At 39.2% G+C, this 23,224-nt stretch overlaps 1 protein-coding gene across 1 annotated transcript; it reads left to right on the forward strand.

Annotated features, from left to right (window-relative positions):
• The first annotated feature begins 3,233 nt into the window (after window positions 1–3,233).
• On the forward strand, window positions 3,234–20,360 carry TMEM263 (transmembrane protein 263). Its single transcript, XM_077762017.1, has 3 exons — window positions 3,234–3,379; window positions 13,789–13,855; window positions 17,451–20,360. The coding sequence occupies exons 2-3, from the start codon at window positions 13,795–13,797 to the stop codon at window positions 17,735–17,737; spliced, it is 348 nt and encodes a 115-aa protein (XP_077618143.1). The 5' UTR covers window positions 3,234–3,379; window positions 13,789–13,794; the 3' UTR covers window positions 17,738–20,360.
• Window positions 20,361–23,224: the final 2,864 nt, after the last annotated feature.

Consider the following 23,224-nt stretch of genomic DNA (forward strand, 5'->3'; position numbering starts at 1 on the left):
TGAGAGAGAGAGAGAGAGGGAGGCAGAGTGAGCAGGGAAGGGTCAGAGAGAGAGGGGAATACAGAATCTGAAGTAGGCTCCAGGCTCTGAGTTATCAGCACAGAGCCCGACATGGGGCTCGAACCCACGAACCGTGAGATCATGACCTGAGCCAAAGTAGGACGCTTAACCGACTGAGCCACCTGGGTGCCCTGGGAGTAGTCTTTTCTGATGTTGATGTTTTCTGAAACTGTTCCATAGGATACATCAAGGAAGGCTTACCTATGCCAGCCCAGCTCCCAGCAACACCAAGACCTGGCTGATCGCACAAGGTCAGCCAATTAATATCAAAGACTGCTTTTCTTTCTCAGAATATAGTGGTTGAAAACTTAGGAAATAGAGTCAGAAGAAAAAAAAAAAAAAAACCTCATATTTGATCTGCTCTTTATTGGCTGTGGGCCATTGGGTAAATTATCTAATTTCTTTATGACTCAGTTTCCTCATATGAATATGGGAATAATAACAGTGCTTGTCTCATTGGGCTGTTGGGAGAAATGAGATATGTGCTAAAAACTTATCAAACAAATCTTGGTTATTATTATATCAGAGAAAAGGTTAAGAAGGCTACTGGAACACAAAAAGGAAAACCAAGAATAGTCCAGGTAATTGTGCCAGAAAGTCAAAGAGCATTAAGAAAGTGAGAATAGAAAATCAAAATAATTTACATTGGATGGCAATCTATATAAAGCTATAAACTGTCCAGCTCATTTCAAAGTGCCAGGATAATATAATACATTCATAAAAATGTTCATAAAAGCATTTGAAAACCATAAAAACATTAATAAAAACATGGAATATAGGAAAATATGTAGACCTTTATACCAAGTGATTTGTCATATTTAAATGAGTTCATAAACACTTGAGTGGTTGATAACTCTACAATGAAAACTTATGTGCATATATGCTAGGAGATAGATTAATGTAATGGATAGAAACTTGGATTGGGATCCCTTTCAACTTCAATGTTTATAAATAATTTACTTCTTCCTTTCTTATTTCTGGTGTACAGCTTGTTTCTTTCTGGCCCTTACTTTTTGAACACCACATCTTGGTAAGCATGCAATGTCACATCTAATTTCTAGTTTTCTAATACTGCAGAAGGCTTTCTGTGTGTAACCAACTAGAGGAAAACTTAGCCATTTAAGAGATTGGATAATTGATACAGGCTGCATTAAGAATTTGTTCCATTAAAAGAAAGTTATTGCCTGAAGGCTCTAAGGATTCATCATCTTAAGACATACAATCTTTCAAAATAACATCTATAAATAGTTTCATCTTAATAATCTGAGAATGGGATTTCATAGAATGGGAATCAAGACCTGAATGGATTCAGTCTATAAAATGAAGAAGGCCTGAATTTCTTGAGGCTCCTTCTGCTGTACCAAGGCACGCCAAATCAAGATAGCAGTTTTCTATAGAAGCCATTCCATCAAGATCACATTTATTTTCATTTTAGATCTAGGGGTAGGTGGGCACTGAATGGTGCTATTCATTTCAAATATTCATTTGAAAACTGAGGAAGTAAGAAATGACTAGTGTCAGTCTTACAAAAAATACTATCTATACTGGCCATTGTATAAGGTTCTGGTCAAATCACAACCTCCCAAAGAGCTCCCCTACATCTTGGTTGGCTTATGGCTTTAATAACTGTAAAAATGTACAATCGCCTAGGAGCAGCCTTGGTTTTATTAATCATTTATACTTTAATAATGATTAAATTCTCTTGCAGAGAGAGAAGGAAGTCAAGGGGAAGACCAGTGTAATTGTGCAAATCCTAATTCTGCCTAGCATTCACCCTTGAAAAGTCACGTATTAACGATAGAGATTTCTGTGATGGTAAGAAAATAGATATCCGACTCTTCACATGTTGGGTAAACACCACAATCCACAGAGCTTGCTAATCGTCCAAAATCGTATTTTAAGGTGAAAATATTATTTAATTTCCCTTTTTAAGTTCCAGAAAAGTAAAATATCTTGACAGTCTCAGAACAATGGTCTAAGTGGATTTGATTCTCTGCTTTGATAAATCAACGAGTAGGCTGAAACCACAAACTATATGTAGTCTGGTACATTTACGACCTGGATCAAAGTCAGCTTCTTCCAGGATGCTTTCCTTGGTTCGAGAGTCCTTTTCCGAGCCTGGTCAACAGTTACTATTCAGTTGCATCACCCGGATTGCTTTGCATTCGGAGGGGGGAAAAAAAGCCAACACAGACATTGTGTGAGGTTATTTGCTGGTTGCTTCACGTGTGTTGACTGGGCTGTGAGGGAGGATCTCACACTTGTATTGGAATTCACATTTCGTAAAGCCCTCTCTCGCCCCTCCCCCATCTGTTTTGAGTGTGGGGACCCTCTGCCCAGGTGAGCAGCCTTTCCACCACTATCTCCTTTGGTCGCCACACCTGTGACGTGCATCCTACGACCCCTACTTTGAAGCGCGGTGAGACGCCTCCCTCGCACGCCCTCCCAGCGCCACACGCTCCTCCACACCTTCCAGAACGACAGGCAGAGCTTCCACCGAGGCGGGGGTGCCAGGAGAGGAACCCCGCTAGTCAGGAGGAGGCGAGGGAGCAGCGCAAAGCCCAGTGTCTAGCTTCACTTCTTCCCACCAAACGCCCGCTCTCCTCAGCCAATTTCGCGCGCCCGGCCAGCCCTCAGCACTGCAGCAAGCCGGGCGACGGCCGCCAACCACAGCGGCTCTCACGGCCCGCAAGCTCAATTCCGGGGCAGGGAGCTTTCTAATAATAACAGCGATAAGCGAGCAACGCCGCTCTCGTCACCCCTGTCACCTGGACAGGCAGGGCGCGCCGAGAGCCCCACAGCCAAGGGCTGACAGGAGGCCCAGCTCGTCACTGTACTGAGGGGAAGAAGGTTGAGGCTCCTGGGCCAAGAAGGAGACAGAGAAATTAGCGATTTGTCCCACCGTCCCTAGTGCAAAGGTTCTGAATTCCGACCGACCGTTACTCGCGGTGGAACGCAGGCTTCGCGAAGCTGCTGGGCAAGCGCTTGGGGCTTGAGGACCGCGGACGGCGCGTTCCCTGGGTTCCGCGCCCCTCACCCGATCTGATTGGACGGCGGAGGAAAGGGGGCGGGAGGCCCCAGGACAAGGCGCGCGCGCAGGCGGGCCAGGGGTTCTCGCGGAGGCACCAGGGGGGCCAAGGGGCGGGAGCAGAACGCGGGCGGNNNTTCGGAGTCTCCTGGCTCCAAAGCTTGAGGAGGCGCCTCCGGAGCCCGCAACTGCCCGGGGCTGTGCCAGCCGCTCAAGCAACAGCAGCCGTCCTCGGTGCTGCCCGCCTCCTTCGCCCAGCCCCGGCTCCAGACGCCGACCTCGACCCCGGAGGTGTGTAAGCCGGGCTGGGAGGGCGGGGGGCGCAGTCCCGGCTTCCTGTCCTCCTCTGTCGCCTTCTTCCGTTAGCTCTTCTGCACTTCACCGTCTCGGGCCTGGCTTCCCCGAGCCGAGCCTTTTGGGGGGGACTGAGCGGGAAAGGGGGAGGGGCGGGACGATGTTGGGGGCGGACGAAGGTTCGCTGGCAGGGTTATTCTTCTTTACGTGTCCCGGACTCCCCAGCGGTGGATTGTGACTGGGGACTTCTCTTGGAAGCCTCCGCTCCACTTCTTAGCTCCTCGGGTGTTAGGCTGGGAAAATGTGGGTGGGAGGGCGTCAACAGCTTGGGAGAGGAGAGGGATGCGACATGGGGGCTGTGTGCTGGGCTTCCCCGCCGCACCACCTCCTGACCTGTTGATAAACCACTCTCCTGGGTTCAGGCACACAAGCCTCGGTCCCCAGTGCTTTTCCTGGGTAGAAAGGCTCTACCCTCAAGCCTAACCTAAGGCTGAAATTGTGGAATGGGGAGAGGCACTGACGGCGCCAGGGGTGATGGGGGACCGCTGGAGCACCCGTTGGTGCCATCATTGCTTCCCAGGTCTAAATAAAAACCGTGCCTGCTATGCACACGCAGCTCCGAGACTGGCCCCCAAGCTCCCACTTCCAGTCGTATCCCCGCTTAAGCAGATCCCCTTTAATGTGTAAGAAGACAGAAATTCTGGAACCCTGTGGGAGTGGGGGGTGTAGAGGGTGTACAACGTGGAGCGGAGGGAGGAGGTGCTGAGCTTAGCCCTAGTCACGGCTTCTCCAGGGTCATTTTCTGCCTCCTGCCACGTCACTCCCTCTGCTAAAGGGAAAAAAAAAAAAAAAAAAGACTTGCTAGTGCCTAAAGAGATCAGTGGGGGGAGAAGGGCCGCTGGGAAAGGTTTACAAACACCTGAAGAGGAGAATTCTCATTTTATTACGTCCTTGTGAACCCTTGTGCTAATTCCAAATGAAAATACTTTATTTGCTACCCGTGATGACTTGCTATATGTGGTTGTTTAACCTTTAGGACATCCATTGGTGTGGGTGCTCCTAAGAGCTGCCGGGAATATTGATATCACATCAACAGGTCTGTTTGCATGTATGTGGCCGTGCCTGCTTTTTTAGAGAAAAGGACGTAATCTTTAATAAACCTATATTCACTCTGTTTTGACTTTTCCCCCCACTTTCATTTCTTCAGTCTGTGTTCTGCAGATGTATCAGAAACCAAGTTTAATAAAAATGTGTCCCTGTGTGGAGAATATCGTTAGAAAAGTTTGTATGTGTGTGTGTTAAACTTCAGGAAAATCACCTGTCTTTGTTTCACTCATAGAGTATTTGCTGTTTTGCTACTTCCTGCAGCTATCTCACTGAATTACATCTAAACACCTTCAGAGTAGGGCCTTCACATTCTGGTTCTGGTTGAAAACCTCAGTGCCTAACAGTTTCTGACATGGTAGGGACGCAAATATATGTTGAACTAATGAGGTATAATTTGGTGACGATTACTAGGGTACTGGTTACCTGGCTTGATAGCATATTGTGATTCCGCCTTACTGTTTCATTTCAAGACGACACTTAAAAAATTGCCATCTTGATACTGTTGCCTGTTACTTGTCACTAAGGGGATCACTGAAAAGTTTTACTGACAGATTACTTTTCTTCCCTGCCAGAGTCAATGCATTTCTTGTAGCCTGTTTGCTGTTGATTTAATGGGCGGGGGCCATGTTTAAAAGCAGCCTGTTCAGGATAGTTGGTTAACTAGAGAAGCCTGATAAACACAGTAAGCTGGTGTTTTAATATACACTGCTTATTGGTGTATGTGTGTTAAAGCTCTGTATAAATATATTTTGAAACTCCTTGTAGTTATTTGGCAAAGAGGCTAAAGCATGGGAGTGAGGATGTGGCAAAGTTCCTATATATAGAATGTGTAGAAGAATTTAGCTAATTCATTTGCAGTCTTTTTCTTATAGGAAATTGGCACATACTATTTAATAACAAGTTTATGAAGTGGCTTTGGAGGTAAACTGTTGTGTACTGTATTTTGTAATTAACCTTTATATCATGTATTAGTGCTGTGTAACTTCTTTGGCACAGAGAGGGGTGTTAAGCCATGGCAAATTTGTGTACTGTTTTCAGACTTTGTCTTCACTATTAATGAAAACTTTATAAAATGTTATAGATATCCACAAACAAGCCTGATTCATCTGTTTTCCTTTTAAAAAAAAGTTCCTACCGAATCATTTGTTTGCTTATTTCTATTATTGGAAGAAATTACCCTCTAGGGAATAGTGTTGTTATTAATCCTTGCTCAATATATTTGCCAGCTGCTTTATCTATGATACTGTTGTACTGGACAAGAATTGTTTCTCCTTGGTCGAAAATGCCTACATTAACTGCTGATGAATTGCAGTCTACAGCAAAGAAGTCTTTCACATTTTACAATTCCTTAAAAACCATACACATATAATCAGTTTTAGCTGGTAGTCTGAGTTTGTTCATATGGTAAAACTAATTTATGTCCATAGGATAAATTCAGTTATTTGTCCTGATCTAAAGGCTGTTTTCTGTTTTTATTGGTTTAGAAAAAGTATTTTTTACATAGAAACTCATGTGCATTATGAGTTCCTAGAGAGCAGATAGTTTTTTGGTTTTTGCATGAAGCTAAATTGATAAGTGCTGAAAAACTGGGTAAACTGGTTTAGAGAAGTCCTGTGTGTGCTGAATCACACTGAAATCTCAGTGCCTAACAGGATACCTGACACATAGTAGGAGCCCAAGTATACGTTGAACTAATGATAATGACTCACTGAGTTTAGGGCAGATGGTTTGCATATAATTTGATAATTTTGTTTAAGGGTAACATTTAAGTGGTCATTTGAAAAGAAAATGTTTATTTTAAACGAGAGAGAGGCAGAGAATCCCAATCAGGCTGCACACTGCCAGCACAGAGGTTGACGCAGGGTTTGATCTCGTGAACTGTGAAATCATGATCTGAGCCGAAACCAGGAGTTAGACTCTTAACAGACTGAGCGACCCAGGCACCCCAGATGGTCATTTTGACACTTTTCCTGCCAGTTGTTACTTGTCTCCATGTGTATATATTTTTTTTAATGTTAATTTTTTATTTTAGAGACAGGGAGTGGGGAAAGGGACAGAGGGGGAGAGAAAAAACCTGGGGCTCAATCCCATGACCCTGGGATCATGACTTGATTCAAAATCAAGAGTCTGCTGTTGAACAGACTGAGCCACCCAGGTGCCCCACCATGTGTATGCTTTTAAATTTTACAAGCAGTTTTTCACCTTTCCCAGTTTTAACAGATTAGGAGTTTGTCTTCACAATTCCCAATTTAAGAGAAACACATACCCTGTAATGATGATAATGAACAGCATGGTAATACAAAAAATATTTTTCTTTGGTGATAAAGTGGTAGTGTCTGTAAAGAGGTAATAACACTAAAAGTTTGCCACATATGTGTGCATAGAGGTGGGGAATGATTTATGTGAGTAAAATGTACATGTGGCATTAAGATAGTTAAGGATTTTAGCAAAAATACTTTTATAAGGCATTTGGTGCCTTATGACAGAATTAGGAATTTAGAAAATGACAGTATTTCAAATACTTGCAGCTTTTACACAATTTTTATTACCCTAAGGGTTCTAGAGGAATTTTTAATACTGCACACTTGCTGTTACCAACAATGATGTAAAAGAGGGACACCTGGGTGGCTCAGTCAGTTAAGCGCGTCCAACTTCAGCTCAGGTCATGATCTCACGGTTCGTGGGTTCAAGCCCCGCATGGGGCTCTCTACTGACAGCTCAGAGCCTGGAACCTTGTCTTCAGATTCTGTACCTCCCTCTCTCTCTGACCCTCCCCTGCTCACACTGTCCCTATCTCTCAAAAATAAATAAAAACGTTAAAAAAAATTTTAAATGATGTACAGGAAACTCAGACGTTAAAAAATACGTATACAAAATAAAAATCAATCTCTGTAGCATTTTAGAGTTTTCAACACTGTCTAATACCAAGTTTCTCTGTTCTAGGTAGCCAGGCCTTTAGCCTGGCAAGACTCCAGATTTTCTATTTCATTGTTTATTGATAATCCTGTTGGCAACTATTACTAACAATATTAAACATAACTGGATATTTCTGTATAATAGTATTTAGATTCCTGCATTTCAAACTCTTCTGCCAAAAATACATCTAACTTAAGAGCAAAGTAAATTCATGGGGGAAGAGGGAGTGTGGTGGCCTGGGAAGAGAGAGCTGGTAAACCTGAGAGTACATTCTGAAGAAGTTCCAAGTAAGAATGAAATTTCTTAATGGGTTCCTGGGTGGCTCAGTTGGTTGAGCATCCGACTTCTGCTCAGGTTGTGATCTTAGCGTTCTGTGAGTTTGAGCCCCGTATGAGGTTCTCTGTTGTCAGTGTGAGCCTACCTTGGATCGTCTTTCTCCCTCTCTCTGCCCCTTGCCTCACTCATGCTTACACACTCTCTTTCCAAAATAAATAAACATTTAAAAAAAAGATTATTTCTCTCTCCCTCTGTCCCCTCCCCTGCTTATGCGCACACTCTCTCAAAAAAATTTACATAAAAAAAGAAGGAAATTTCTTGAAAATCTAGTTATCTTAAAGAATTCCCAAGCACTTTTCAATTATCTTTTTAATTAGTGTACATTTAAACACAAAACAGTATTTTAAATTACTGTGTAGTAAAATGTATGCACCCTTCTATTGTGGTTCTTAAAGCCCCTGGCATACTACTGCCTACTATAAAATAAATACATTTGAAAAGCACAATTCTAGCTTAAAGTGTTTACTTTAAAGTTTATTCATTTATTTGAGAGAGACAGACAGCGCAAGTGGGGGAGAGGCAGAGGGAGACAGAGAGAATCCCAAGCAGGCTTCACACTGTCAGCACAGAGCCTGACATGGGGCTCAAACCCATGAAGTCATGAGATACTGACCTGAGCCAAAAACCAGGAGCCAGATGCTTAACCGACTGAGCCACCTAGGCACCTTTTTTTTTTTTAATGAAAATTTGTACCATATATTGGTAAGCATCTTTTCTTGTTATGTTTAAGGTTAATGTGGATACAAATGATAATTTTATCTCACTTATTCCTCAAATGCTGTGTGTCAGCTTATAACAAAAACATGTACTAACAAAATGGTAAGAATGTAAATAAGATACTCAGATTGCAAGCCAGGGAGAATAGCAATAAGAGTGGAGGTCTTGTGGAGGTATGAAGTTGAGGGAAAATAGAACAACTGGGTGAGCCACATGAATCTACCTAACTAAGTTGGGATTTTAGCTGTAAGCTTTCCTGGAAGCCAAAGGGAAAAGGGAGATATCACATCTTTCTTTGTATCTTTTAAGTTGGAAAGTACATAGATCTCAGAGAGAAGAAAATGTTCTAAATATGTGGTGGAAACAAAAGTTTTTCTAAATACCTCTACAGAAATTTCTTATGTGTACCTCCATATCAGAGCTATCAAGTGATGTAGTAGGTAATTTCTTTACAGTGTGGTACAGTGTAGTAATAGCATGCATTAGACTCTTTGTCGGGGTTTCCCTACTGAGGACACAACTGAGAATTAAACTCAGTGATGTCATTTTCTTCAAATCAGCATGTTTTGATTTGAGTATGTTGTTTTTAGATGGTCTCCTTGATTTGAGGATAAAAGTCCTAAAAAACTAGGATAAACACTAGTTATATGAACTGCATAATCTTTGAAAATATCCTTTATGAATATCACTGACTTCCAAGACTTAAAAATATGTACAAAAAGTCATGCATGTTGATGGTATAAAATTAAAATATAGATGTTAAATATATATCTTCATATATCTTTATGTGTATATATAAAGAAGCGGGGTGGTATTTCTCTCTCGTACGCACTCTGTGTCTCTGTGTGTGTGTGTGTGTGTGTGTGTGTGTGTTCTCTACCCCTTAGTAGCAATCTTTGTCAATATTTTAGTATAGTTCCTTTCAGTCTTTTTATGTGTATTTTAAAAACTGGATCATATTATATATGCCTTTTAAATTATCTAAATGTAACATTAGCATTTCCCCCATGGTATTTGATATTTATGAACTGTTTTAATGTCTGCATTGTGTGTGTCTCTAGGAAGTTTATAAGTACATCTCTTGCCTTCCATGAGACTGTACTCGTTTGTACACTCAAATGTATTTTGTTTGTTTTTGCTGGCTTCTCTTTTACTCACCTCTTAAATATGAGCAGACCAATCAAGGTTGTTTGTCTACTTTTATCATTTTTTCCCTTGGTTGTATCACCCATCGCTCACATTTCTAGCTGTCTCTCAAACCACTTTCAGGACCTCAACTCTAACTCAGACTTCATGCTGAGTTTCAGACCCCTTAAATCTAGTTGCCTGCTAAACATGTCCTGTGGATACCCTGTGGCCATCTTAAGTTCAGCTGTTCAAAAGCAAGTCCTTTTCATCATACCTGTAGTCAATAGTAATGTATTGTACGCTTATGTTTTAGAGGGTAGATTTCATGTTAAGTGTTCTTACCACAATAAAATAAGAATTTTTAAAGTCCGTCTTTTCTCAGAAGTGGTGTCTTGTCACCTGTCCCCTGTCTTCATCATCTTTGTCTACTTAGTTGCTCACACTAGAAATTTTACATCTTGTATTTTCCTTTTATCTCTTATTTATACTCACACTCTGTTCTACTTCATACAAAAAATTCAGGTATTTGTCTACCATGCATCAGACATTGAAGAAGGCTCGGGGATGGAGCAGTGAACAAAACCAAGCCTTGTTCTCATGGAGCTTACATTCTAATTGTGGGAGACACAAAGTAAACAGATCTCTATATATCCAGGAAGAGCAGTGAAGAAAATAGAGCAGGTTTAGGTGAAAATGATAGGGAGAGGAGTAGAAGGGTGCTAATCTATTTACTGTAACGTGGCCTGGGCCGATCTCTGAGAAAGGGACATTTGCATAAAGACCTGAGGGATGTTAGCAGGCAAGCCAGGTACATATCTTGGGGAAAAGCCTTTCTGGAGAGGATAAACAGGGAAACCTGGGTTGCTAGGCTGGTGAGTGAGAGGCAGAATGGTAGGAGATGCTGTCAGATTGTTAGATGTCAGGCCTCAACTCTGAATTCTATTCTGAGCAAAACAGGAAGCAGTTGTAGGAGTTTAAGCAGAGTATGGCAGGGCTAGACTGAAGGAAGAACTTTCTGGCAGCCCAAGTAAGAGATTATGATAGTTTAATTGAAAGTGGTAGCAGTAGAGGTGATGAGAAGTGGCTGTATTCTGGACTTATTTAGGCAATAGAATTTACTGATGAGTAGATGGAAATGTAAAAAACAGGAAATCAAGAGTGACTCCTAGGTTTTTGCCCAAACATTCACTTATACAGGAAAAACTGGCAGAGTTTAAAGTGTTACTGCATCTCACGGGACTACTAATGTAGCCACTTAATGTGTTTAATCTCTCTGACCCTTGTGTGTTCTTGCTTCATTTAGCTAATCTTGAAGCACAGATCTGACAACGTTACCCTGTCATGGCTCCTCTCTGCCTACCGATAGAGGATAAAGTCAGTTCATATTATATTGATGAATTTGCATATGTCTTTTATAAAGCTACTCTAATCTTTTAAAATCATAGTCTTTTAATTTACAAGATGTACATGGGAAAATTAAGAAATTTTTAAGGGATTCTAAGCAAAAAAAATAGTCTTTTAGTTGGGATTTGTGGGATATATACAGAAAGGCAGTTTTGAATTGTATGCAATTACTATCACAACTGTTTTTTAAGTAAGCTTTATGCCCAATGTGGAGCTTGAACTTACGACCCTGAGATCAAGAGTCACATGCTCTATAGACAGAGCTAGCCCGCTGCTCCCCATCACACCTATTTTTAAACTCTAGCTAACATAGGTAGGATGTATGTGTGTCTGTAATTTCCTCACATTTCTGAACAGGGTCTGGTAGCATCCACTGATTGGTCGATCAGCCAGGAGATCTGGATTTGTATGTGTATTGTATACAGATACTGGGAACACAGTGATGAACAAGTAAACAGTCTCTTGGAATTAACAGTTTAGTGGGGGAAGAAAGTGGCTCCACAGTAGTTTTTCATCAGGAAGGGAGACACATATTCTGCCAGGAATTTCTGCATGTTTTGTTTTAAATTTGTTAAATAGCATTCTCATCCTAGAGTTAGGGCTAGTCTTTGATTTTTGTTTATAGTTCCTGAACAGCAAGGATCTGATGAAGTTATTTGTCCTTTGCCCACAGTTTATGATCAAGTTGGGATTGAAACTCAAGCTTTCTGAGCCCAGAACCTTCAACACTATGCTGTAAAATTTCTTATGCTCTTACCATGATGACAAATTAAAGATAAATATGAATGGAAGTCAATTTAACTTTTTGGTTTAAGGGAGTTTTAAAATTAAGGCAAGTAAGAATTCCTTCTGCCAGTCATGCAGTAGCTGATATTCTTTCCGTTTTTTTTTTTTTTGTCAGAGATTACATATACCTACTATTACTTTTTAAATGTTAAGTGTGTATGCATACACACTTTGCTATGCTAAGTCACTTATGGTGTGCTGAATTCACAAGCCAGACCAGCATAAGATTAAGTGCTGTTGACCTGAGTCAGGGTTTTCACTAGATCAACCAAAAGGTATTTAAGCAAAAACATGACTTGTGCTGCTGGGCTCTGTGAGGTGCATTGAAGTCCCATCTGACATAGGATTTAGGTTTGACAGGCATTGCAGGTTGAATTGCATGAGATTAAAATTGCCTTGGAAAAATCCCACGCCTTGCTGTCACTACCATCGTTATCATTTACCATCAACATGTTTTGCCTAGATTATTGAAATATAGAAGAAAATAAGGATGAATTTTTATCTGATTATCTGGAGCTTAATAGCAGTAGGAATCATAAAGGGAAACTTTCCTAACCTTCCTTTGACCACTTGAAATTAACCACTTTGTTCTGATACATGCTATAATGTGTATGAACCTTGAAAACTTTACGTTAAGTCTCCTATCAGGTCTTTCTGCCTCTGTTGTTCCTCTTGTTTTGCTTGTTCTCCCCACAGCAGCTAGAACTATTTTTTAAAAGTATAAATCAGAACGCATCACCCCTCTGTTCAGTGCCTTTCACTGCCTTTCCATCTCAGAGCTAGAAAGCTAATCACCACAAGACCTGTAAGGGCTTACGCAATATATACCTCACTCTTCAACCTCCTCTCCTGCTGCCCTTTGCTGTGACCTTTGCTACACTTTTCTGGCTGTAAGCTCCCACCTCAGGACCTTTGCTCTTGCTGTTTTTTTATGCCTTGAGGCCTCTTCACCCAAGTATCTTATATCCTTAGCTCCTTCACAATGTCACCACATTGAGGCCTTGACAGACTGTCCTATTTAAAATATCACATCCTCCATCCCTTCTTCACAGCATTTAACCCCATCTGACACGGACAGTATATTCTTTGTTTATTGCCTTTCCCCACTAGATGATATGGAATGTTCATGATGGCAGAGATTTTTTGGTCTGTATTGATCAATGCTATATCCTATGCACCTAAAACATTACCTGGCCTATAGTAAGTGGTCAATCATTATTTGTTAACTAATCAATATATTGAAGTACATTGTTAGTTTTCACAATATCTATTTATTCCAGCTTCATTGAGATACAGTTGACATTCAGCATGTGTTAGTTTAAGGTTTACAGTGTGGTGGTATGATACACATATGTGTGAAATGTTTCCTATAGTAAGGTTAGTTAACACATCTTTTACCTCACATAATTACCTTTTAGTTGTTATGGTGCAAATATTTTAAAATATTCTTTTAGCAACTTTCAAGTATACAGTATAGTATAAACTGTAGTCATCCTTCTGTAACTGGAAGTTTGTACCTTTTGAGCAATAGCTATTTCCCCCGCTCCCCCTCCCTACCCCTTGCAACCACCAACCTCCTGTTTCTATGAGCTCAGCTTTTTTAGATTCCACGTATGAGATCATATAGTATTTGCCTTTCTCTCTCTGAATTATTTCACTTAGCATAATGCCCTCAGGTTTCAATACTCTGTAGGAGGAAGCACTTAAAAATGTTTGACTGCTAACTCCCAGCTTCCAGCTTTCTTTCAATTAATAAAGCAGTAGTAACAACGTAGGAAAGTTTTTACCATGCCTCTTACTCTTGATTGGTATTTGAGATAAGATGTTGGTTGTCCAGTAGTGTAATTAAAAGTAATTCTTTAACACCACAAAGTATGAGAAAAATAAGATGAAGTAGGCTTGTGGCAGTGTTTTGAAATGTTGTTTATCTGAAAAAAGTTAAGTCTTAATTGAGCATGTGATGAGTAGTCTCACGTGTTGAGGTTACAATGAAACGTATATGTGTTTTTTAGGAGATCATGAATCAGGCAGATAAAAATCAAGAAATCCCATCATACCTTAGTGATGAACCACCAGAAGGTAAGTATGCATCTGACACACTAAGCGTGTGAATTAAACTGAATTAAAGTTTTGATTGCTTTTATTAAATTTATTCATTTTTTAAAAGTTTATTTATTTTGAGAGAGAATGTGCTCAAGCACAATTGGGGGAGGGAGGGAGGGAGAGAGAAAATATCCCAAGAAGGCTCTGCGCTCTTAGCATAGATCCCAGCACAGGGCTTTATCCCATGAACCACAAGATTATGACCTGAGCTGAGATCAAGAATCAGTCGTTCAACCAGCTGAGTCACCCAGGCGCCCCTGTTTTTTATCAAATTTAAAGTAGCAATCTGTTTACCTTGTCAGTAAATATGTTTCAAAAATAATTGAAGATAAACATTTTTAGCCTCTAAGAAGAAAACAACAGATATTGGTGAATGTGGGGACACAGTGCAACTGTTTTATTATATACTCTTTTATTAAGACCATTTCACAAGTTAGAGTATTCTTTCACCTGTAGAGAATGGGGTGGGGTGCAGAGAAAGGATGGACTATGTTTAGCTTTCATGTCATGCATACAAAACCTCAATTCAAGAGGCACTTGAGATTTGTTGTTAAGCAATTATTTATAATTGGTAGCTCTCTCTTCCTATATGAATGCATGGGCTTAGGGTCTACATAATTTAAATCCTTTTTTAGTTTGAAAATTGAGACATCATGGATCATTTTCTTACACTTCAAAAATCCTTGGAAACACTAACTGCATACCTGAACGTCTTAAGCATTTTCTGTTTGTGGTTTTGGTGTAGAATATTACTAAACCAAATAGTGATTTCCTTGGGGAGCTGAATTTGTACAGGACAGGACAGTCATAATAGGTAAAACAGGGAATCAATTTGAAGAATAAGAGATCAAGTGGGCAGCAGAGCAGACCAGAGTAGCAGACAGACTTGATATCACTGGAAAGAGGGTAGAGCTGGAACTTGGGACTCTAGATATTGTATTTTCTTCCCAGTTCTGTTACCCACTGTCCACAGTTTTCTTCCTCTATTTCTTATGTTGGTAGACAAAAATGAAATTGTTAGGAAAACACAATGTAAGCCTAAAAGAAGATGGAGGTAACTAGCTGATTAGTTTTGTTTGGTGGAGGAATAGCCTGGAAAATTATTAGCTCAGTTATTTTCCTTGACTTATTTTTTAGGTCTAGAACCCTAGAGTTCTGAAAAGAAAAGTTAGGGCTTAATGAGAGAGTTAATAAGGACTTTGTAGGGATAAAGTCAGAAAAGAGATAAGACCATTCAGGAGCATAATTGTCAAGGAAGAGAAAGTGCTTTAGTAATGTCTTTATATGGCAACCTGCTAAACTAAGGTAGTGTGCAGAGCAGGTAATTTATATGGTGGTAATTAAGAGCCACTGTAATTAAAGAGATCAACAGCATTAATATTATTTGCCTTGATTAAGAAAAATTGTCATTAAATGCATGTGCACCAAATTTGGCATAGCAGGATACTGATGAGGGTATATAGCATGCGGCACTTACCCGTTTTATACTCAAATCAGGCTTTTTCCTTTTTCCTAGAGTTAGTTACAAAAGAGTTACCAATTACCTAACCCTTTTTATCAGAATTTTTATAATGAATATCAAATGCTTTTCCATATCTCTTATTTCAGCTGTTTAAAAATTTATATTAACTATACTTATTACTCAAGTAGCTTCAATTAAAAATTTAATTTTTATAAATATAGCCGTTGCTGTATAGTCATGAGCTATCTTGATGAGTCAGTGAGATTTTCATGCTTGTGACATGTTGTAAAACCTCTAAACAATGGGAAGAAAATCTGTATCAAGGTAAATGAGTGCTGTATTAGAAGCACTTAATTTTCAGGATATTTTCTCCATCAAGTATTATCAGTTTCCCAATGTTATCTTCTGTAATAACCACAGTCTGGTAGGAGTTCGTAGCTTTGGTGGTCTTAGTTGGACCTATGTACCCAAGAATTTACTTTTTTGTGTGACTTGTACCTTTTGAGTGATTAAAGCCTGAACTGTTTAGTGACCAAGTATTTTTCCATTAAGTTTAGAAAAATATAAACATCATTATTTATGTGTTGTTGCTGCCTAAATCATTTGATTGCAAAGGAGAAAAGACCTATGTCCATTTGAGGCTGGCACAAGCAAATTTTTATGAAATTGATGCCTGAGTTTGAAGTTTCATGCCAATTTGAATGACCCTATCAAAACAAACCAGAGAACAAACTTATGACTTAAAAAGTCTGAAGTTTTCATATTAATATTACCTTTTCTGGGAGTATTTACAGAGTTTTTACAGACTAGATGCTTAATTCACATACTTAATTCACAGCTATAGTTTCTCAACGCCACAGAAATTATTTAGATCGATAACAATTAAAAGGTAAATAATTTTCCTATTTTTACATAGCATTACTTTTTAAATACATTATTAAAGAGCATATAGTGGGGTGCCTGGGTGGTTCAGTTGGTTAAGCATCCGACTTCAGCTCAGGTCATGATCTCGTGGTTCATGGGTTTGAGCCCCGCATTGGGCTCTGTGCTGACAGCTCAGAGCCTGGAGCCTGTTTCAGATTCTGTGTCTCCCTCTCTTTCTGCCCCGCCCCTGCTCATGCTCTGTCTCTCTCTGTCTCAAAAATAAATAAACTATAAAAAGAAAAAAAAAAAAAAAACATAGAACAGACACCCACATGTATTTAAATTAGTGGTTCTTAAATTTTTTGGTTTCAGAATGATTTTACACTTTTAAAAATTGAGGACTCCCAAAAGCTGGTGTCTTTGTTGATATTTGCCATATAACTAAAACTGACAAATTAATTCATTAAAAAACTCCAGGAGACCCATTACACAGTAACATGATTAACAGTTTTTGAAAAGCAGCTATTTTCCAAAACAGAAAAAAATTGTCAACAGGGTGACAATGTTTTTAACTTCTTGCAAATCTCTTTAATGTTAGGCTTAATAGAAGACAGCTAGATTCTCACAGCTGCTTCAGTGTTTAGTCTCTTATGTTACTGCACATCATTTAGATACTGGAAAATTCTGTAGACTTGTGAAAAAAAATAAAGAATGAAAGTGAAATGATAAATGATACGCTAGTACTATGAAAATAATTTTTATCCTGCAGAGCCCCTGAAATGGTCTTGTGGATACCCAGGGGTCCCAGATCATACTTTGAGAACCATTGCTTTAAATGAAGAAGGTTTTTTCAGTAATGACTGAATTCTATCATGAAATGAAGACTAAATATGTTTATCTTCTTTTTTCATGCTCCTTTTAGGATATAAAGATTTTTATTAACAGCAACAAAACTGTAAATTAAGGAAACATTTAGCTTTTGATTCTGTCTTATGAAAGTTGTCTCTAAAGCATTCTTTCTCATAGATACTAAGGCTTAGCATTGGACCAAGATGTTTTAAAAAACATGTCCAACTATGGTCTTGAGGGAAGAGCTCTTTAGTGTCTTGATCAGATTTGTATTTATGTGGTTTACCTTATCAAAACAACCTCCTGATTGTTAGGAAGTCTTAAAATAGTTAATGATTTGTACTGTTCTTATAAAGACTTCTATTTGACTGTCTTCACGATATGTTCTCTCATTAGGTTCAATGAAAGATCACCCACAACAGCAACCAGGCATGTTGTCCCGTGTGACTGGGGGTATCTTCAGTGTTACAAAGGGAGCTGTTGGTGCCACCATTGGTGGTGTGGCTTGGATTGGTGGGAAGAGTCTGGAGGTGACCAAAACGGCTGTTACAACTGTGCCTTCCATGGGAATAGGGCTGGTGAAAGGGGGCGTGTCTGCTGTGGCTGGAGGTGTTTCAGCTGTTGGGTCTGCTGTTGTAAACAAAGTGCCCTTAACAGGAAAGAAGAAAGACAAATCTGACTAAACTATGGAGATACACTTGCTCTCCACAGCATTATGATGCCAGTGGCATTGAATTGCTAAATTATGGACCACAACCAAGTCACCTGTTTGGACGTTTATCTTCTAAACTGCTGTGTTGAAAGTATTGATGACTGGCTTTTGTCTAAAAAGAAGAGACCAATACTAGCACAGTTCTCATACTTAAATTCCAGCTTTTTATCTGGTAAAATGTTACACTTACTCAGCTGTAACTGAAGATATGGTATATTTGAATATTTACTATAAGTCTTTCAGTTTAACTAAAAAATGTGAAAGTTGAATTTAGTTGATGATCTTTACAGTTCCATATGTATAATGTGCCAGGTAACTCATTTGCCCCTTAAGAAGGGAACCTTGAACTACATAAACTGTACCTTTGATGTGCCTAATAGTTTCAGATGTCTTAGTTTTTTTTATAACCATAGTTGATTAGGCCAAGAGGCATTCTTTTCTTATTTAAGCTGGTAAAAGCAGGAACTAGAGAAATGTAAGAGAAGAGAAAAATGGTTTTATGATACTGAGTGTTAACCATCTTTTGTTAGATATGCATTACATTAATTTAATCATTGATGCCTTATGAAAGAAAACATCTTTTATAATACCCTAAATATGTGCAGTTCTTAGAACTATATATGGATTCTTTTAAAAGTTGTTTGTGAAATTAGTTTTCCCTCTTAAGAATCTCAGGAGTAGTGAGGTTAAAGGCATTTCTTGCTCTCAGCAGATAAGATAGTGCTTGGTAACTTTTTGTTAACTGTCAGTGTCGTTAACAGCCAAACCATATGCTTCATCCTGGTTTCATGCTCCACATTTAATACACCTCACAGTGCCTAAGGAACATTTCTTTGCTGGTCATAAGCTATCTTGGAAGAGTTTCATATTAAGGAGGAACAAATAATTTTAAGTTCTTAAGAATCACCTGAAGCATACAAAATACAAAAAGAACTCTTCGCACCAGTTTGTCTGTAGGATGGCTTAAAACATTAGTGCCCCCTTCGATAAAAACACAGTATAAACGGCCACAGATATGTGGGGGCTTTTAAATTGAATGAATTGGGCTCCACTGATTAGTTTTGAATGTAAAATATATTTAAGTGCTTTCAATGGTTTATAGGACTTTAAAATGTTATCTTGCAGTCTTTTGAAGAAGTTGTAGATTTTGTACCATTTCCATGTCAGCTTCAGGCAGGGAATTGAAGTTTTTGATGATGGATAAGTGTGTCCCATCTTCTTAACATGTCTCATCATGTTTCATTCATTCCCAAAGAATATGACTTAGCTGGAATTCATCTTTTTATTTCATATTCAGTTTCATAAAAAATTTAAAAGTGGCACATATACTTGGCATTCCTCTTAGCTAAGGGTTATAATCCAAGCCTGAAAAATCTTAGTTTTGTTTATACTTAAGTCTGGAAATTTGCCTCCATTTTGCAGACGTGTGTGTATGTGTGAGGAAGGAAAGGAGGTGATGCTCTGGAGTAAATAAGTCAGAATACATTCTTGAGAACTTAAAACAGATCACTCCAACACCTACACCTTAAATGTTTGTTTCTAAACCACTGAGAGTTTTACATTAATAATGCGGAACAACAAATAGCTAAGAACATAACTTTTAAAAGCTTTTTATAAAGGCCAGTGGGATCTTCAGCAAACCTACAAAGGTTCTTGAACCTACCACTATATACAAGACTGAAAAGTTGTTGAGTTCATCAGAAATTAAATGGTCGTTTGTTTTATGCACCATGATTTAAGGTATATTTATTGGTATATCTGGTCAGATGTGATAATCAGAAAAGGGATTTGTAAAAGAAACTCCAAAGTTAATAGGTGAACACTAAACAGTGATCTAAATAATGGTATTGGAGAATTTGTTTCCTGCTATTTGAAAGAAATTATTGCTTCATTGCTAGTTTATATTTCTAATTTATCTTCTATAGTCATAGGCTCTGCTGTGCTTTTGTACCTGAATTTCTAAATATAGACTTTAGTTTACTGTGTGCTTGCATATTTATTTTCAACCTTGTCTTTAAAATTGCTTGAGGAAAAATGGTTGTAATTTCTGCCACAGAAGAGCCACCTGGTACATTTTCTCTCATCAAGTTTGTTTTAAACCCTGAACTATAACTTGATTCACAAGAGGCTTTTGCAAGGATAGCAGAAAACTGTACAAATGAGCAGCTAGTTATAGAGGTTCTTGTTGAAATGAACTTGCCATTTGATGGTATGTACAGCTGTACACTTGAGTCTTTTCCAGTTTATTTTTGTAGACTTAGCAGTTTGACCTGTGAAGCAGTACTGGTTCACTTCAAGAAGCCAATGTTGACATAGACACCTGGAGGCACCTGTTATTCAGTTTCTTTTGAGTGGGTCTTTGGCACAATGAGGATAAATTTGTGTGACCCACTTGAATGACTGATCTAATGTTGACATCATGAATCCTGTACTTAGTGAAATGTCAGATGAAGGTAACTGGTGATTGAATAAAATGTTGTTTGTATTGAAGGCATGGGAAAGAGTACATAAATCTGTTAATAAAGCACTATGATCTGCAAAAGATAAAATGTTTCATAAAGATCTGAGGAAATAAAGGTAATTTAAAGGAAAAACAGGGCAGTCTTAAAATTCTTAGTTACATAGCAGTTCAGAAAGTACTGTAGCCCGTTTTTAAGATACTAATGCACAAACATGACAAACCATCTCTATTTTGATACCAACACAATGAAATACAAATATCTTTAGACAACTGTGATGAAGATTAAAAAACGCAGATTTCTAGGTGTGACACCCCCCCCATCCCAACTTTGAGTCTCTGCAGCGTGGGGCCTGGGATTGCAGTTGAACAGCCTCCACGATCCTTGTGCACTCTACAGCTTGGGACCTGATGGAGAAGTAGGGAACTCTGCACTGTGTCCAAGTAACTGTGGAGCCAATTTAGACCCCTCCCTGGACAGATATGATTCAAAAGTTGGGAAGGTATAAAATTGATTCCTGGGTATCTACTTATTGCCAGGTGCTGGCCATACGTTCTGAAATTTAATCAGTATGGGGAAAGTAGCTCTTTACAAATATGAAACAGGCTTTCAGTGTTGGTTGAAATTTCCCATTATCACTTTTGAATTCACGTAAGTCACAATTTCTCCAGTGTATGTCCAGAAACAGAAATGGGGCTACTCAGTAGCTAGTCCTTCATTCTGCTGTTGGCATTCAGTGCTGACTGTATACACTTGATTTACCAGGCTGGTTAACTTGAGCTCCCTGGGAGTTGTATCATCTTATTTTGGCAGCTAATTAGGTTTTGTCACAGAAGTGAATTTAGTGTAATTGTAAGCTGTTTAAAGGAAATAATTTTGTTATTAGAGCCTTTTTTCACAGAGGAAATAAAACTTGACTCTAGTGTCTATGTAAGGATGTCTCTCCTTGCTATACGGTTGATTTTGAATATTTTAAATTTTATTCATAGGAAAAGCTGAGTAAGAATGCAATTATGGAAAAAGGCAGAAAGGTCCAAGGGCTGAAGACTAATGGAACAAGGTTTGGTCTAAGGGAAAATAAAGTCTGTGTACTGCATGTTTTGCTGTGAATGTGGATTTCTAAAAAAAATTAATCCTGTCAGGGGTGCCTGGGTGGCTCGGTTGGTTGAATGTTGACTCTGGACTTTGGCTTAGGTCATGATCCCATGGTCTTGGGATCAAGCCCAGAATTGGACTCCTTGCTGAGCATGGAGCCTGCTTAAGAGTCTTTCTGCCTGTCTCCTGTTCTCTCAAAAAAATTATTAAAAAAAAAAAAAAATCTTGTCAAGTCAGAGGAAGCTACAAATATATTTTTAGAACTGTAACTGCCTCTGGTTTTCCATGCCTGGACCTGAGCACCTAAATTTTGCTGATGCACTGACTAGGTTTTTAAATTAATGGTCACTCTACTGCCAAATTTTCTTATTATACCCTCTTGTATGTTCATTTACTTACTCCTTAAAATGACCATTTCATACCTTGTCTTTCCAGCCCTTCTGGAAGACTTCCCACCCATTGTACTGCCCTCTGTTAAGCACCTCTCCTTTCACACCACCCACTCCATCAACCTGCCTGCATCTGTACCATGTGACCAGGACTATGATCTCTGCTCTGATCCACTCTGTCCACTTTCACTTCCTGAAGGGTATTAATCCTGCAGTTGTTCCATCTCTTCTCCGTCTCTTTCCTGGGTCATATCCATCAGCATATACTATACATGTTCTGGTATTTGCTTTCTTTAAAGAAAATTATGCCTAATCTTACAACTTCCATTTTCCTGCTTACCTTTGCAGCAGCATTTCTTGAAAAACTTCACATAGACCCTGCCTCTTACTCCTTTCCTGTTCCCTCAACCCACTCTACTTGCCTTACCTTTCTCACTGCACCAGTCACTTTTGATAGGGCCACCCAGTGATTTCCTTTTTGCCAAATCCATTGGTCACTTACCTGTATCTTAGTTGACCACTCCATGGCATTATTATTGACATTGCCCTCTGTCCTGGGCAGACCTGTGCCTTTCCAGGCACAGCCAGCTAGTACTACAAATCTATAATCTCTCTGGGCAACCTCATTTAGAGTGGTAGCTTTTAAATACCATAGATACTCAGATGATCCTGGAGTATCTATCTCTGATCCTGACTTCTCACAGTTCGAATTGCCATTTGCTGTTTGACATCTCTGCTCAGATATCTAGTAGGCATCTGAAAATAAAATAGAACTACTGAGGTAACCATGTAATATATAATCAAAACTAGGACACTTGAAAATGAAAGATAAAGTGCACCATTCAGAATTATGTCAGGACAATAAGCAAACAAAACTCTAATGGTTTCCCATCACACTTAGTGAGATCCTGTTCCTTAGATGGCATTGTGATGCTCCGATGCTCTTACTCTCCCTAACACTCAGTCCCGGCCCAGCTATATTACTGGCTGCCATTCTTTTTCTTGAACAAACATTGCTGTGTAACTTTGGGTAGGTGACTTACCCTTTATCTGCCTGTGTCTCATCTGTAGAAAAGTAAATGGTGGTACTCAACTTTAAGGGTTCTAAAGCACATGCTTGGCTCTTAGGAGGTGCTGCATAGAACTACCTTTCACTATCCTAAGGAACCAGATTTGGATAGTAAGGGTTACTTGCATTTGCTGAATGAATAAAAACATGGCCTGTGCTTTGTACAGGTTTTTCATTACTTAAGAAGGCCATGCACACATAGCACACAGATGTTTGAGTATCAGAGTCAACTGTTTCGTTATCTATTTGTTACAGAGTTCAAACTCCACAGATGAACATAAGCCAGTCTTTATCTGGGTAATGTCTATCTTGGAACAAGATTTAGAAAGAGAAACTTGGAATACTACTAAAATCAGTACCAACCATGATGCACTTTCACTTTTGGAGCCAGACCTGGATTTTCAGTTTTCTAAAAAGCTGCTTACTTCAAATGTAAGTTGGATCAT

Source organism: Crocuta crocuta, unplaced genomic scaffold (genome assembly GCF_008692635.1).
Source record: "Crocuta crocuta isolate KB4526 unplaced genomic scaffold, BGI_CrCroc_1.0 scaffold193, whole genome shotgun sequence".
In the NCBI taxonomy this organism is placed as follows: Eukaryota; Metazoa; Chordata; class Mammalia; order Carnivora; family Hyaenidae; genus Crocuta; species Crocuta crocuta.

Excerpts from the sequence above, each read along its gene's own strand:
- TMEM263 (XM_077762017.1), top strand. The coding sequence starts at position 13,795 with ATGAATCAGGCAGATAAAAATCAAGAAATCCCATCATACCTTAGTGAT. Across the intron at positions 13,856-17,450 it reads TAGTGATGAACCACCAGAAG|GTTCAATGAAAGATCACCCA; the intron begins GTAAGTATGCAT and ends TTCTCTCATTAG.